General features: G+C 66.6%; 5 protein-coding genes across 5 annotated transcripts; 4 read left to right on the forward strand and 1 right to left on the reverse strand.

The window, feature by feature from the left end:
- Nucleotides 1-796: 796 nt before the first annotated feature.
- PFL1_04030 (uncharacterized protein) lies at nucleotides 797-2,204 on the forward strand (the record flags this gene model as incomplete). The annotated part of the gene is made up of 2 exons (XM_007881554.1): nucleotides 797-1,283; nucleotides 1,393-2,204. 2 exons carry the CDS (start codon nucleotides 797-799, stop codon nucleotides 2,202-2,204), a joined length of 1,299 nt encoding a protein of 432 aa, XP_007879745.1.
- A 1,273-nt stretch (nucleotides 2,205-3,477) lies between these two features.
- On the reverse strand, nucleotides 3,478-4,788 carry PFL1_04031 (uncharacterized protein; the record flags this gene model as incomplete). The annotated part of the gene is made up of 1 exon (XM_007881555.1): nucleotides 3,478-4,788. The coding sequence occupies one exon, from the start codon at nucleotides 4,786-4,788 to the stop codon at nucleotides 3,478-3,480; it is 1,311 nt and encodes a 436-aa protein (XP_007879746.1).
- Nucleotides 4,789-8,614: 3,826 nt separating this feature from the next.
- On the forward strand, nucleotides 8,615-10,110 carry PFL1_04032 (uncharacterized protein; the record flags this gene model as incomplete). Its single annotated transcript, XM_007881556.1, has 2 exons — nucleotides 8,615-9,626; nucleotides 9,731-10,110. 2 exons carry the CDS (start codon nucleotides 8,615-8,617, stop codon nucleotides 10,108-10,110), a joined length of 1,392 nt encoding a protein of 463 aa, XP_007879747.1.
- Nucleotides 10,111-10,950: 840 nt separating this feature from the next.
- On the forward strand, nucleotides 10,951-12,132 carry PFL1_04033 (uncharacterized protein; the record flags this gene model as incomplete). The annotated part of the gene is made up of 5 exons (XM_007881557.1): nucleotides 10,951-11,084; nucleotides 11,192-11,223; nucleotides 11,339-11,465; nucleotides 11,592-11,810; nucleotides 11,910-12,132. The coding sequence occupies 5 exons, from the start codon at nucleotides 10,951-10,953 to the stop codon at nucleotides 12,130-12,132; spliced, it is 735 nt and encodes a 244-aa protein (XP_007879748.1).
- A 1,082-nt stretch (nucleotides 12,133-13,214) lies between these two features.
- On the forward strand, nucleotides 13,215-13,781 carry PFL1_04034 (uncharacterized protein; the record flags this gene model as incomplete). Its single annotated transcript, XM_007881558.1, has 1 exon — nucleotides 13,215-13,781. One exon carries the CDS (start codon nucleotides 13,215-13,217, stop codon nucleotides 13,779-13,781), a length of 567 nt encoding a protein of 188 aa, XP_007879749.1.
- Nucleotides 13,782-15,687: the final 1,906 nt, after the last annotated feature.

Here is a 15,687-nt window from a genome sequence, read left to right on the forward strand (position 1 = left end):
GGGACTGCTGACCGAGATGACGCCGGAAGACATTTGGCTCCTGAAGGAGGTCTGGGCGACTTTGTAGGAGCGGCGATGGTCTTGGAGCTTGAGCTCGCGTGGGTCTCTGGCTGTGGGGGGCTGCAAGAAGTTGGCCATGAGCAACGACGCCGAGTCTGCGGCAGACGTTGGGAGCTCAAGTCGAGGGCTGCGGCATGTCGCCGAGGGGCTCGTGGCGGCTGTCGAGGCTGCGCAGGTGTCGCCGGGGCTGGGACTGAGCGAGGGCCGGTAGGAAAGGGGAGAAGGGGGCGAGAAGCCTTGATCGGGAGAGGATGGACTGACCATCTTGGCTGTGCGCCACCCAGCGAGGGATCTGCACAACCATTGGATCGTAGAGAGAAGCTACTGGGATGGGAGAGAGAGAGAGAAGCGTCTGCTGGTCGAGATGGAGCAACAGTCGAGTAGTCAACAGACAAAAGGGCGCACGCATGCCCCGCCTCCACGCGCTTGTCTTTGGCTCGCTGGGCCGGGACTGGCCAGGCCTGACCTGAGTCTTTAGATCGGGGTCATGGGGGGTGGGGATCGGGGGTGGTCCCTACAACTGCGAGTCCCGAAGACGAGCGAGGCCAGGCCGGGCGAGGCGAAAAATTTGGGAACGACGCTCCTTCCACATGCCGCCGTGCACCCGACCCGCCCCTCATCATTTCATCACAATCACAATCACGATCACGATCCCTCCGCTGCTGCTGCGACCGGCCCGCGAGCTCCCTCCGTCCGCTCCTCCGCTCCGCCTCCTCGTCCCTTGCAGAGCACCGTCATGGCCGTCGTCGCCGCCGCCGCCGCCGCCGCCGTCGCGGGTCCTTCGTCGTCGCAGGCCTCGACGCCGAGGTCCAAGGACAAGAAGCACAAGTCGAGCAAAAAGCACAAGAGCAGCAAGCGCAGCAGCAGCAGTGCCGGCGCCGCCGACGACGATGCGGCAGCACCACCGACCGACGTCGTGATGGACGACGCAGAGGCAGGCGTAGTCGACGGCGGCATCCTGGAGAGCGCCTTTGAGACCCTGTACCCCGTCCTCAACCTCGCCATCCCGCCCGTCTGGACGCCCAACCCGTACGCCGCCTTTTCCGACCTCATGGACACGCTCGTCATGCGCTACGTGCCCCAGCTCTCGGGCGTCCTCATCACCCACCGCCCGCTCCGCTTCCTCGCCGACTCGGCCAAGTTCTACGCCGACAACGCCTCCGCCTCGGCGCCCGTCCAGTTCGAGTGCGTCGTATGGCGGCCAAAGATCGGGCACCGCCTCGGTGAGTCGCGGTTTCTTCTGCCTGCCGTCGTCGGTCGATACTGATCCGGAGATCCTCGTCGCATCCCCTGCCTTGCCTCGATGCTTCCCCCCTTTACACATTCACGCAGAGGGCACGATCACGCTCTCGTCGCCCTCGCACGTCTCGCTGCTCCTCTACGGCACCTTCAACGCCTCGATCCCGGCCTCGCACCTGTCCAAGGACTCGTGGGAGTTTGTCATCGACGCCGAGGCCGACCTGCACGTCCACGGCATGGGCGCCGACCGCGGCCTGGGCCACTGGCGCTCCAAGGCCGACGGCTCGCGCCTCGGCGGCGACGACGGCAGGCTGAGCTTCACCGTCATCTCGATGACGGTGGCCAACCACATCCTCTCGCTCCACGGCTCGCTGCTCGACGACCCCTTTTCCGTCCCCGCGCCCACCCAGGACGCCTCGTACCTCGCAAAGTCGCTCTCGGACGCCAACGTCCTCGGCTTCGCTGCGGGCAAAAAGGGAGATCGCAACGCCAAGAAGGCGGCAGCGGCAGCAGCGGCGGGGGCAGCGGGAGGAGCGGCTGGATCGGCCGAGGCGTCGATGGACTCGCCCAAGCCGCAAAATAGGCGGGTGCGGTGGGAGGATGAGAGCGACGACGAGGCGCCCGCACTGGCGTCGCAGCAGCTGGACGGCGAAGACACCGACGGCGCGACAAGCGGTGCCAGCGACGACGACGACGACGAAGACCGGGCAGCCGCGGTATCGATCACGGCGCGGAGGCTCGACGACGACGACGACGACGACGACGACCGGAAGGGCAAGAAGGGGTCGAAGCGGAAATCGAGAAAGTCGCTCGACGGCGAAGACGAGGCGCCCGTCGACCAGGACGGCTCGGCAAAGTCGAGGGACAAGAAGAAGCGGAAGAGGGACAGAGAAGCAAAGGCGTGAGGGCGCTCGGGCCGACCAGCTTCTTTGCCTGGGCCCGGCCCATCCCTGCCACTCCGAGGTCCACCTACGATATCCCGTTGGTGTCCGGCGTCGTCCCGCGTCATTGAGAATGCATCCCGTCCGTGTACCACCATCTTTTCCCGTGTTCGACAGTCGTGCGAGCGGGTTCAGGCATCCCTATGTCCGTCTGTGGGTGCGTATGGGCCGCCCTCGATCTCCGACGCCTGACCAGTCGTTCTGCCTAGCGGGACGTTGTCGAGAGAGCGCAACACGCACCTGCCTCATCCAGTCTGCCGCTGCGCTAGGTCAGGTCTGGTTGCAGGGCACCGATGGACAAGGCGGCGCCCCGTGAACAGAACGGGACGACGGGTTCCTCTTTGTCTGCAGGCGACGCTGCAGGACCATCGAACACTAGGCGGTCGAGACCCCTAGACGGACGACGATGAGCGCGTCCAGCGATCTCGGGCGTGTCGAGCAACACGTCGTCGCACCCAGCGACGATCAGAGAGGGAGGGGACGGGATGAGATGCGACAATGATGATAATGACGAGGCCGATGAGCTGCAAGAGGAGCGAGGGTGTGTGAGTGGAGAGTAAGAGAGTGAGGGACGAGGAGGGCGGCGAGAGAGAGGCGACGCCACTGTGTCGGTGGGCGCGATACGAGACGAGATGCAAGCGGACTCGAGAGACAGAGGGAGAGAGAGGAGGGGGGGAGAGAGGGGGGAGATGCCAAGCCGATGGGCACGGAAGGACGGAGGGAAAGGAAGGAGAGTGGGGAGATAAGAAGACGGTCCGAGCACAAGGAGGCGAAGGAAGACAGGTCCGAAGAAGGCTGGTGCGTGTCGCGTCATGCTGGTCGGACAGGGCCGAGGGGATGGATGCAGGGATCGAAGACGAATGGATGCGACAAGTGAGGTGGCGATGGCGTCGACGGTGCGATGCGGTGCGGATGTCGAGATCAAGAGGTAGCAGTGCGGGTCCATGCGGGAGTGTCCGTCCCTTTTTGGATAAGGGCAGATAGAGGCAAAGGAGGCCATATGGAGGGGGCCAAGGCTCGCCGGAGGCGGGCCGACCCGTCATCAGAAGCGCCGATCGAGCGTAGGAGAGTGGTGCTGCTCGCCCTGGTGGCCAGCGGAGGCATCCGGCACACTGCATCGTGCTGGCCCTTGACGCCGGATCGATTCGGAATTGACCCCGCAGCGTCGTCTGCTTCGACGTCGAGACTGCTTGCTTGCTTGCTTGCTTGCTTGCTTGCCTGCGTCGAGCAGCGTCTCCTATGCCACCGGCGGCGGCGGCGGCGGCGGGAGAACCCTGACTCCTGCGCCCGTATCTGGTGGAGACGGCCGCGCCGACCGCTGAGGCGAAGGCTGTGGCGATGGCCTCGAGGTCGCTGGGCTCAGCGTGCGAAAGGCTCCGAGGATGGGCGAGCCGCTGTGGTCGGTCTCGTCGCTGGGCACCTCGGAGGGCATGCGGGCGTGCGGCACCGGCAGCCGATCCGAAACCACCCTCTGCAGCGGGCTCTTCGACTCGTCGAGGGCGCGTGCGTCGATGCCGCTGCCGGGCGGAGGTCGGCGCGGCTCGCCGCGCGTCGACGGGTCGTCCGAGTTCGAGGAACGGTCGCTGAGCGCCGAGGTGCCTCGCGAGTTGGACGCCAGGCTCGATCCGCCGGGCGATAACGCCCTCCTCGACGCTGGCGAAGGTGAGGCGGCCGGCGGCGGCAGCGCTGGACTCGCTGACCGCGATCCCGGCCCTTGGAGCAGGTACTTGCGCCTCTCGTCCTCGCCCAGCTGCGCCTTGGACGGGCGCCGCGAGTCGTCGCGCGGCTGCTGCTGATGCGGCTGCTGATGTGGTTGCGCTGATGCTGTTGCCGTTCCCCCTGGCGTGTGAAGCGGCTCGTTGTTGTCCGCCCACACCAGACCGCTCGTCAGATCCTCGCCGGCGCCGATGCCGCTCATCTTGCTAAAGGCGAGCGTCCTCTGGTCGGTGGCCATGGCGAAGCCGCCCGTGCCAAAGCCGAGCGGCTGTGGCGGCACAATCTGGATCTGGTCGCGGTTGAGCGGCGAGTGGGGCAGGTACGACTCCCTCCTGCCCATCGACGGCGTGCTGAGCGCCGAGTGCACCGACGCCGACGACGGCTTGGGTAGGCCGCTGGCGTAGGAGCGCTTCAGCGTCATGGTCGACGACGAGCTCGACACGGTCGAATAGCCGCGGCCGTGGGCGTCGTACGGCTCCGGCATTGGGCCTGCGTCGGTCAGGTTGAGGTCGGCCGCCGGCGTCGAGGGCGAGGGCAGCTCGTTTGGCGTCGCTGCGCCGTTGTAGCTGGGCGAGGGGACGGCGATGCTGCTGCCCTTGCTGCCGGTGCCGTTGGCCTGGGCAAAGAACGAGTAGGGCGACGCCTGGGCCATGGGCGTCACCGCCGACTGGCCATAGTAGGCCGTAGGTGGCTCTCGCACCGGCGGCAGCAGCTGGTCCCGATGCCGATGGTTCCACACCTTGCGGTAGATGCGGTATGAGAAGAAGAGGACGGCGAGAGCGCCAAAGATGGCCGCCACGACAATGGCGGCGGTCGCCGGCTGGCCTGCCATCTTTGCACAGCGGGCCGGAGTGCGGGGCAAGGCGGTGTGGGCCTTGGCGATGACCTAGGGGCGTGGCGCCGGGATTTGGCCCTCGCTGAAGAGCGGCCGAAGAGATAGACGATCCGCTCGGAGCCTAGCCTGCGGGGGACGGCCGTCGACCGAGCTTGTTGGTGCCGGCTCGAGAGCCAAATTCCGGCTCAGCTGATTCGTCGATCCTTTTCGAATCCGCCTCTCTGAGAGGTCGCACGCTGTCAGGAAGTGGTGATAACTCAGACCTGGCTACTGCCAGGCTGTGCCTAGGAGTTGGTGTCGCCTCTCTGAATCGATAATGGACGGCCGGTCGGGAAAGTGCAAGTCGGAGCACGATGCTGGAGGCCGGCGGTGACTGCGATGCAACGAGCTCTCGAGCAGATGTGGGCGGATCAGCGACGTCGTTGTCCGGCAAAAGTGCAGGTAGGTCGTCGATGCTCGCAGACCTTGCTGTGCGGCCAATGAAGGGGCACGGGGATCGACGGGATGAGGTGCTGCGAGCGATTTCCGAACGTGATCGCTGGCGGCTAGTCAGCCCGGCGTGCTGGTGGTGGCACGATCGAGGGACGGCAAAGAGGTCCTCGTGAGGGCGAGTGAACGGGCCAGATGCTGGAAGGGCCTGCCAGGATGGAACCTTCGGGAGCGCGCGAGGGTGATGGTCCTAGGAGGCGTCCTCGGACGAGCAGAAAGCAGAAAGCACAGCAGCAATGTCCGTAGGAGGTGATGGATGGTGATGGTGTCGGGAGTAGTGATGATGGCGAGCCGGGTCGTCGTCGATCAGCGGGCAGCGAAGAAGGAGCAAGAGCCGAGTCGCTGGCGCCAGGGGGTCGAGGGGTCGACGAGGAACCACAAGAGACCGGCCAGCAGAAGCCTGCAGCAAGGCGCCGAGGGGTAGACGAGCCTGTCTCGGCGGGTCGGAAGAAGGCGGGCAGGGAGAGGGGCGAGGAGGAGCGAGGAGGAGCGAGGTGGGGAGCGGAAGGAGGGCGGCAAATGGGGGCAGGAGCGAACGATGGAGGGGGCGAGCGAGCGGCGACGGCGAGAGGACCAAGATCGACGCAGGGTGGGCGCAGCCAAGGGTCACTAGCTTCAAGCCAACGCTAGGGTGAGCGGGACGAAGGCCAGCAGGACAGGGTCAAGGCGAGGGCGTACGTTGGCGGCGGGCGGGCGGCGGCGGAGGCGGCGGCGAAAGAAGTGGATCGCTTTGGCGGCGGCGGCGAGGGCCCTAGAGTACCTACCACTCTGACGTCGTGGACTGACCTCGACAAACGACGACGGCGACCAGGGAGGAGCACGCTACGCACGACCGAGGCTAGCTGCGCTGTGCACCATGGCCATCGCGATGGATGCCTGCTGATGTTGGCTGGCAGACCAGCAGGCGGTCGAGCAAGGCCCTGACCCACCCTCGAGCGCACCATGAACACACACGCACACGCAGAAGAGCTAGCCCGTCCTTGGCCGGCAGCGCCGCTCCGATCTAGCGCCAGAGACAAAGCGCAAGCCAGGGTCCTGCCCGTTTGCCTGCCTCTTCCCGAGTGCGGCCTGACGCAGAGCAGGCCATCGTCACGAAACTCGAGGCGGTAGGGCCGGCCCCCCAGACTGAGAAAGCTAAGGTCTCTCGCCTGCCTCGCCATGCCATCTCGCTCTCTCCTCTCCCTCTGACCGTCGCCCCTTCGCCCATCGTCCAAGCAAGGCCACGAAGCGGGAAACCGAGGCAGGGTCGCCAATCGTCTTTGCCCCGGGGGTTTCCATCCCTCCCGCCACGCCGCGATCTGATCTTCGGCGGGTTTTTGTCCACCTTCGTCCACGCTGCCCCGCCCTGGCCCCGCCCCCGGGCCTCCTCTCCCCAGATCGACTGCGGTGCGGTGATCATTCGATGACAATCAATAGCAGCGCATCGGTTGGCTTGGCTCGGTCTGGCCTGGCTTGCTGGCTACAGCAGAGGTGGCGCCAGCGTGGGCAGGCGAGCAAAGGCACAGGACCTCGAGTCGGGAGGCGATTCGTCGAGCGCCTTTCTTCGGGCCGAAAGCCTTGCCTTGGCTTGGCTTGCCCTGCCTGGCCTCGCCTTGCTTGCTCTGCCTCCGCCAGCAGGTTTGCCCTGACGAGCGGGCGGGCAGGCGGCCCAAGGCAGGAGGGTGGTCGACGCACCTTGCTTCCTCTCGACGAATGCGAGACCGTGCAGCAGCTTCGGGAAGCGCGCTGCAAAGGCAGGCGGAAGGGGGCGCACGCCCCATTGGTCGACGAGTTGGGAGGCTCGAGTGGCGACTGGCGAAGGGGGGCGAGCAGGGGAATCCTTCTGCATCCTCGTCGTCGCGACGACCCTGCCTGGATGTATGTACGCTTTTGGCACTCCGTGCCTGCGGGAAACCCATGCGGAGCATCGCCGTCGAGCTTTGCCTGGCCTGGCCTGGTGGTGCCCTCCCTCGCTCGACGTCGACGTGGGTGGCTGCAAACCCCTGCCGGATCTGTCTTGGCACGGCAGACGAGGCGACGCAGGCGGTCGACGGAAGGACGAGCTCGAGACGTACGCAGACGCCAGCGAGCCTCCTTGGGCCGCCGGATGGGTCGAACGGGGCCATGTCATGTTGTGGGCCTGGCCATGGCCAGGCCGCAAGCAGGCACGACGCGCAGCGAGGTGCGAGCAAGCTGTGACCACTTTCTGGCTAAGCTTCCGTCCCGTGGCTTGTCACGGACCATCGACGACGATGCGGACCGGAAGCGGGGGGGAGGGGACGGTAGGGTACGGTAGGGTACGGTGTGCTCGAGGCCATGCCACGCGCCCCCCCGAGATCGTCGCAACTCCGACGTCTATCTGGCCCAATCGCGGGTCAGGCCGGCCGGGTACGTGTGCTGGATGGCTGGCTGGGACGCCGCATCTCGATGGATCGGGTCGATGGGTAGGCGAAGGGCGGGCAGGGCAAGGCAAGGCAGGGCAGGGCAAGGCAAGGCAAGGCAGGGCAAGGCAGGGCAAGGCAGGGCAAGGCAGGGCGAGGCAGGGCAAGGCAGGGCAAGGCAAGGCAAGGCAAGGCAAGGCCGGCCGGCACGTTTTCCGCCGGCCAGCCCGTCTATGTCATCGCCTTGGCCTGGCGCCCCGGCGCCGCAGCCAACCGACACTGCCTGGCCCTGCCCTGGACTGGGCCTGCTGGGTAGAAGTTGGCCGAGCTTAGGGCTCCCTTGAGAAGATCGACGTTCGGTCCTCGGGTTGCAGGCCTCGGCTCCGAGCGAACCCGAACACCTTCCCCCCCCTCCATGGCAAGGCCCGCCGCAGTCATCCCGCCGGTCTGGCACTCGAGCGGATCCCTCCGACCGCAGCCTGCACTTCAAGGCACCTGGATGAGATGAAGTGGAGGCCGGAAACGACGGGGCAAGGCGACGGTGGAAGTCCACGCACGTGCCGGGCTGGGCCGGGTCGGGGGTCGGTCTCGGCGAAGAGTCGGGTTTGAGCAGGAAAAGTGTGAGAAAAACGAGGGCGAAAAGCGACCTCCCACCACATCATCGGGCGAACCACCTCCGCGCGGAGCCTGGCACAGCGGACCGGCGTCGACGAGGGGAGGGTCAAGCAAGCCAAGAGAGAAGTGCACTCATCGCGATCCGCGCTGCAAGAGGACAAGCAGCGAGCAAGGGATCCAGCCACCGAACGGCGGTGCGCGCCATAGACGACCGGAGCGAAAGCGCGCACAGACACATAGAAAGTCACGGACCCATAGACACGGACACGGACACGGACACGGCAGCGCCACGGCGGAAGCTTGCCCTCTGCCAGAGGCGACTAGACCGAAAGGGACAGAACAAGGCTGCAACGGACACGATGGCCTCCTTCCTGCCATCGCGCGACCTATGCCCGCTCAAGCGGCTCGACGTCGGGACGCCCGTTGGTCTGGCACGGGCGCGCGGCGGCGTCGACCAGATCTCAGAGGCTCTCGGTCTGGCGGGGCAGGAGCGCTGGCACGCGCTGCCAAGGCGACTCGACCAGGCCGCCGGTGAAGTGGACGGCAACGACGGCCAAGACAATCAGGACTACGACGAGGACGAGGGCGATGATGAAGCCGATGCCTTTGAGCTGCGCTACGTCCGCAGCTGGCTCACGCGCCTCATCTCGGAGCTTTCGATGGCAGTCGGCGCCGGTAGCGGCGACGAAGACGATGACGACAGCCAGGAAGAGGTAGAGGCGCTGTTCGAACGAGCTTCGGAGCTGCTTTCGGCCTGCGCCGGCAAGATGGCTTCTGGCCCGACGACCAAGACCCACTGCTTTGTCCGCCCCGACCTCGACCTGCGACTGCCGCTCCGGGACGGCACGCTGGTCCACGACTCGCTGGGCACCCACACGTGGGGTGCGGCGCCCATGCTCGTCCATCTGCTACTCCCGCTCGTCCCGGCGCCAGGCCAGGCCATCACGGTGCTCGAGCTCGGCGCCGGCACCGGGCTCGTGGGTCTTGCCCTGGCCCAGTTTCTCCGGAACGCCGATGCCGCGCTGGACCACGTCGTCTGCTCGACCGACTACCATCCGACGGTGATGCAGAACCTGGCGCACAATGCCGGGATCAACGGCTGGGACGGCGGCGGCAAGAGGCGCGACGCCCGCACGCGCTTCGAGGTGCGCACCCTCGACTGGCAGGCGGTCCACGCCGACGAGGTGCGGCACGGGCACGACTGCGACGGCCCCAACGCACACCCCCAGCCTGACGAGGCCTACGTCAGCACGGCGCAGACGGTGTCGTCGCTGCCGCAGATCGAGTCTGAATTGCAGGCCCACTGGGCGCGCAAGCTGGACGACGATGGCCGGGTCGTGCCGCAGAGGTTCGACACCCTGATCGCTGCTGGTGAGTGAGACCGGGTCCAGGCCGCAGATGGGGCACGGGACCCTGCCAAGCTGAGCCTGGTGCTGAGTTCGACGCCCTGCCTCCCTTTGGTCGATCGCTCGAAGACTGCATCTACGACCCCGAACACCCCAAATGGATCCGCTCAGTGGCGCAGCGGTACCTCGAAAGGCGGCCTGCGAGCCCCGGCGCTCCAAGGCCGCTGCTGCACCTGATGCTGCCACTGCGACCCACGCACGCCAGGGAGCTGGCAGCCATCTACGAGGCATTCCCGATGGCGGGGACCAGACCGGGTGGCCTGCACGAGGAGCTGCGGATTGTCGGGCAGGCCGACTACGTCGGGTACGACGACTTTGGCGCACCCAGCCTCGTCTCGTCTGCCAAGGGCCCGCGGCGTCGCTCCGCCAACAAGAGCACGTACCGCTGGATCCAGATTGGCTGGACGGCGACGGCGCCGGCGGAGACCACCAAAGAGGAGATGCAGTAGTAGAGAAGATGGCAACATAGACTCTTAGACTAGCTAGAGCTCCCGCTGCACTCGACGGCCCGGCATGGCATGGTATGGCAGGGGCCGCACCGCCGCTCCCCTCTGCTCCTCGAAGCGGATCCTGGCTGCTTCGTGTTGTCGGCGCGCCTTGACTTCTCACCGGCTGACCGGACAGCGTCGTTCCGGCAGGTCAAGCCGCGGCGAACCAGCGAATGTCGGCGGCGGCGGTAGATGCTGTCGGTGTCACGGGCGTGACCACCTTGCTCGTCTGGAAGAATATCTCCGACGCTCGGCGGGCTTAAGGCGAGGCGAGGCAAGGCGAGGCAAGGTGAGGCAGGGCAGGGCAGGGCAGGGCAGGCAGAGCACGCAAGCGAAGGCGTTACGGTGCGGCGCGGGCGTGCTTCGGAGGCAGCGATCCGACAATCACGGCTGGCGCTGGCGCCGGCGCCGGGACCCGACACGACCTGCCTACGGAAGCTTTCCGCCGCCGCCGCCCAAAGACGCCGGACTTAACCACGCGCGCAGCACGGACCGCCCTCGCTCGATGCCAGGGCTCGCCCACCATGCGCCGCGGCCATGGCGGTATGGCCCTGGCCAGGCCATGCTCCTGGACGCTGCGGCCCTCCACCACGGCCGTAAGCTCGGGGCCATTGATGGAGAGAGAGAGTGCGATGATATAAGGCTCGCTCGCCGCCGTCTTCCCTCCATCACCACACCCGACCCTTCACCGACCTCGACCTCGACCTCGACCTCGACGCCCCTCGTCAAGCTCTCCCTTGCGCCTCAACCGTACCGCACCCGCACCCGCACCGCACCGCACCTCGCAACCAGCTCGCAGCCATGTCGCAGTCCCACGACCTCTTGCTCTACACGGCCAAGGTTTGCCCCTATGCCCACCGCACCGAGCTCGCCCTGGAGGAGTCGGGCGCAAAGTACGACACTTTCCAAGTCGACCTGGCCAACAAGCCCGAGTGGTGAGTGTGCGCGCCCCCGTCGCCGGGCGGCGGCGGCAGCAGCAGCGGCGGTAGCAGGGCACCTGAACGGTGCCGCTCTCGCCTCTCCCTTCTTCCTGGCTCGTCAGGTACGCCGAGAAAGTCAACAAGGCCTCCAAGGGTGAGCACGGCAGGCAATGCAGTCGGCCCTCGTCGCGCTGTTGGTCCATGGCTGGCTGCTGACAAGCCGCCACGCATTGATCTCCGCCCCTCGGCCGCGTCGCCGCTGCCCGCAGTGCCCACGCTCGTCGTCGACGACAAGAAGCCCGACCAGTTCAACCTGCCCGAGAGCATGGTCATTGTCGAGTTTGTCTCGGACCTCTTTGACCCCGTCTCGACCGGCAACACGATCCACTCCAAGGAGTGAGTGCCTTGCTCTTGCCCACCTCTCGACCGACCTTTCGACCGGCTCCTGCCCGTCGCCCACCTCTGCGCATCCGCTGACGCCTTTCCGCGACTGTGTGAACCGCCCCGTCGCCTGCCTGGCAGCCCCAAGGTCCGTGCCGACTCGCGCTACATTGTCGAGCGATTCGCCCAACTCGTCGTGGGCTCCTACATGAGCGCCGCGCTCAAGCAGGACGTCGTGGCGTTCAACGAGCTGGTCCAGGGCCTCAGGACGTTCAACGAGCTCATCCTCGAGCGCTCCAGCCAGGGCCCCTTCATCAAGGGCGACAAGTTCACCTTTGCCGACATCGGCATTGCCCCCATGTGAGTCCCACTACCGAATCGTCGCTGCGGCAGACCTCTCCCGGCTCCCCGAGGCACGTCCAGCTGACTCTGGCTTCTTGACCTTGACCCCCGCACCAGCTTCGGCCGCATCCTGACCGTTTCCAAGACCAACCTGTTCCCCTCGAGCGCCGACGCCGCGCCGATCCACGAGCTGCTTGAGAAGGACGCCAGCCTCGCCCGCGTCAAGACGTGGTGGGAGGCCGTCAGCGCCCGCCCCAGCTGGCAGAAGACGTACGACGAGAAGCTCATCGTCGACATGTTTACCAAGAGGATCCAGGGCGCCCAGCAGCAGGCCAAGTGAGCGAGCGGGCTTGCGTGTGAGAGGCCACATGGCAGGCGGCGGCAGAAGGGGAAGCGACGGCGACGAGCATCTCATGTACTCGAGAGCAGGTCCAGAAGCCGGCGGGCATGGCCTCGCTGTGGGCCGGAGCGAGCAGCAGCTAGTAATCACCATCATCGAGGGCCCACTGCGGCAAGCGCAGCATCACAAATCACTCACCGCATCGTCCGTTCGCTGGCCTGCCAGATTCATGCTGCGTTGACGGCAGATCATCTGATCGCCCAAAGCCTATTCTTAGCCTTTAAGACTCCTTCAGGTGGGGCGGGGAGCGAGCCAGCAAGCTAAGCATGACCACGGTATCCCGATCGACGTGCTGCATGCGCGCGAAGCCCGACGCCCCTGCCCCCTGCCCCCTGCCCCTCTCTTTCCCCACTTTGCTTGCCGAAGTCGGTAGAGGAGCTTCTAGGCTGCCTTGGCTGCCTGCATCCTAGCCTGCTTCTCCATGTGCCGTCACGATGACCATGACGGCAGCCTCGAGCTCGAGGCAGTAGTCGTATGAACACGCCAAATGGTAGAAAGCCGCGTCCTGCCTTGCCAGCCTGGCCTGCCAGTTGCCGGCGGCGAGGCCGCAGGGGCCGCAACGCTGCGCCGGCTCGACACTCAGGCTTCTACCCCTGCCTACGGCCTGCGCGGCAGATGTCGCTCCCCGTTGCCATGACCCGCCGAGGACAGGTACCGCCCCGCCCCGACCAGCCCCACCGAGCTGCCTGCAGTTGTGCATTGTAGACCGGGCCCGAGACGCAGCGCAGCGCAGCGTTGCCAGGTCGGCTCCTCATCACGGTGCCCCGACCGCTGCTGACGGGCCCCTGAGTGCAAGAGCGCCCCACTCTTCTTCGTGCGGCGGGCACTGTAACTAGGCAAAGGATGATGTGGGAAGGCAAAGGCGTCGTCGATGGCAGGCGGAAAGGCATACGTATATCAACGCCAGCCCGTCCCGTCCTTGTCGCCCGCCGGCTCCATCATCCCCGCATCTCTCACCCTCGTTCCACCCTTTGCCTCGTCCGTCGAAGCCCCTCTCTTCAGCCTCGACCACCGCGCCCAAGATGGCCAAGCTCTCGCCGCTCCTTTTCGCATTCGCGCTGCTCTGCAGCCTCTCCTCGCTGCTCGTCGCGGGCCAGGTCGAGAACGACGACCCGCGCGGCAAGGTGCTGTTCGTCAGCGAGCCGTCGTGCGACTCGTGGCGGTGCCAGGTCAAGTGGCGGCAGGGCACCAAGCACCGGGTCAACTGGTTCAACCCGCCCCGGGGCAAGGTTTCGATCAAGCTGGTGCCGCAGGAGGGTACGACGGGGCTCAAGGAGTACACGCTCACCCCCAGCGTGTCGGGCAAGCACCACGGCGACAAGTGCGACCGCGGCGAGCAGAAGGACGTGCCGTGCGGCATGTTCTCCTGGACCGTTCCCCTCGACACTGTGCCGGGTCAGTACATGATTGAAGTCGCCTCGCTCAAGCACCCGGACCTCGTCGGATACACCGACACCGTCGTCATCACCAAGGCCAGGAAGAACAAGAGCAGGCGCTCCCAGGGCGCCGTCGGCCAGAGGCTGCACGAGAGGCGCAGCGAGGACCCCTGGGACGCCGCCGACAACCAGCCGCCCATCGATGGTGAATAGACGTCGTACTCGATACTGTACAGGGCAGGCACCATCGACCGCCGCACGCCCGTTTGCCTCGAGACGGGCGCATACGGCCCTCGAGTGCCTTCTGCGATCCGAGCAGCCTACATCGCGGCCTCGCCGCTCGTCCCCGCTCAGCTTCGTCTTCTACCGCTCCGCCGTGTCCCCTTCCGAGCTCGCCGCTTCTGAAATGAACAGTGTCACCGTCCCTCGTCGTCGATACCCGCACCGTCCTGAAGCGCGCGCTGCCAGTACGTAGTGGCGTCGAGCGATGGCTGTGGTGCTTCCCTGCTGACCTGACCCGAGCGCTACCTAGCACGGGAAAGCCCCAGCGAGGGACCTTTGGAGTCAGGTCGTGTCTGACGCGGCTCGCTTTCGAGCCCACGGCGGTTGGCTCAACAGGACTGCGGCTCGGCGCGTCGAAGACGAGATGGCATTGTACTGCTACGAGACCGTCCAGCCGCCACCGACGCCTTCGCCGGTCCGTCGGAAGCTCCACTCTCTGGGCGTGCGAGGAGCCGCTGTCGGGCAACGAGCGCGGCAAGGGGGCAAACGAGGAAGATCTCGTCCGACGTACGCTGCTCGACGGCCGCGGCTGGCGAGGGCGCAGGGCAGCCTCGCCGCCAGCCTGCGAGCAGAGCGCCTCTATCGAAGAGCCGATGGGTTGCCGTCGACGTTGCGATCTCGATAGCAAACGCTCGCGACCCTGCTGGTCAAAGGCTGGAGGATGGTGCTGCTACGGTGCCCGGCATGGAAAGCGCTCGAGGCCGCTCCGCCACACCCGCACGGCATCCTGGAACGGCGCCTCGGATCCGCAGCTAGTTCCTCTTCGGCTTCTCGACCCGACCCGACCTGGCGGTGGCCAGAGGCCTGGCGTGGTGTGGTGCGGCAGGCCAGGTTAGGCCCAACGAGCTCAGGCGCCGCCGGTCGCCAGCTGAGGGCCTCGGGGGCTCCCCTGCAATCTGGATGGAGCCACAGCGGCGGCCCAAGCCACGGACACAAAGCAGCAGCGGCAGCAGGCACAACATACCAGGCGCAGTCCAGGTCCAGAAAGAGAGAGAGAGAGGCTAGGATGGGGCCGGCACGTTGCAACCCACCTGCCCGGCAGGCCTTTGCCCCTGGTCCCATTGTGCGGTCGATCCGAGAGCACCGAGAGCACCGTACCACACCAGCCTTCGGGCGGGGCCTAGTGTTACGGCCCCTTGATCGTCGCGAAGGCCACCGGCCGCGCTGCTGCTCCGCCTGGCCTCGTCCATCCCGCCGCCCGAGGGCTTGCCTTGCCTGCCTGGCCGCCTGGCCGCCTGGCCGCCTGGCCGCCTGGCCGCCTGCCTGCTTGTCAACAGGCAGGCTGTAACCTAGGGCAGCTTGGGCAGGATCCAGGCCCTCCTGCATCCCCGGGACAACGCCCGCACCGGCTCGGAACCCCTCGATGCCTCGATGCCTCGATGCCTCGACGCCGTCGTCGCCGTCGTCGGCCGCGCGGCCCTGCCCGGCCTCCTGGTCGTCTGCGCTGTCGACGGCCTGTTGATCTGCCTGCTGGCTCGCCATCTGCCTGCCTACGTGGTGCCAGCATCTGCCCTGACCCTCGTGTGACGCTCCTCCGCAGCTGTCAAGCAGGGCAAGCGTGGTCCGGTGTTGGCACGTCTCCGCCGTCCTGGTACGGTGTCGTCGCCTCTGCCTGCTCTGGGAACCCGCAGAGAGGTGGCCGCTGGGCCGCCAGCCCAGCCGTCGTCGAGGCCGCTCGCCAGGCCTAGACGTGGTGACCGCGCCGCCTCGTCCCCATCTCTCTATCGTCTCGAGCTGCCTTTCCCTTCTGTCTCTTCGGCCTTCGTTGCGACAGCGTCGAGCCGGCCAGCCAGCCGCCTCCCAGCAGGCCGGACCTAGGTGCGATGGCAGGCCTGCC

The sequence above is a fragment of the Pseudozyma flocculosa genome, assembly GCF_000417875.1.
Source record: "Pseudozyma flocculosa PF-1 unplaced genomic scaffold scaffold00013, whole genome shotgun sequence".
NCBI lineage: Eukaryota > Fungi > Basidiomycota > Ustilaginomycetes > Ustilaginales > Ustilaginaceae > Pseudozyma > Pseudozyma flocculosa.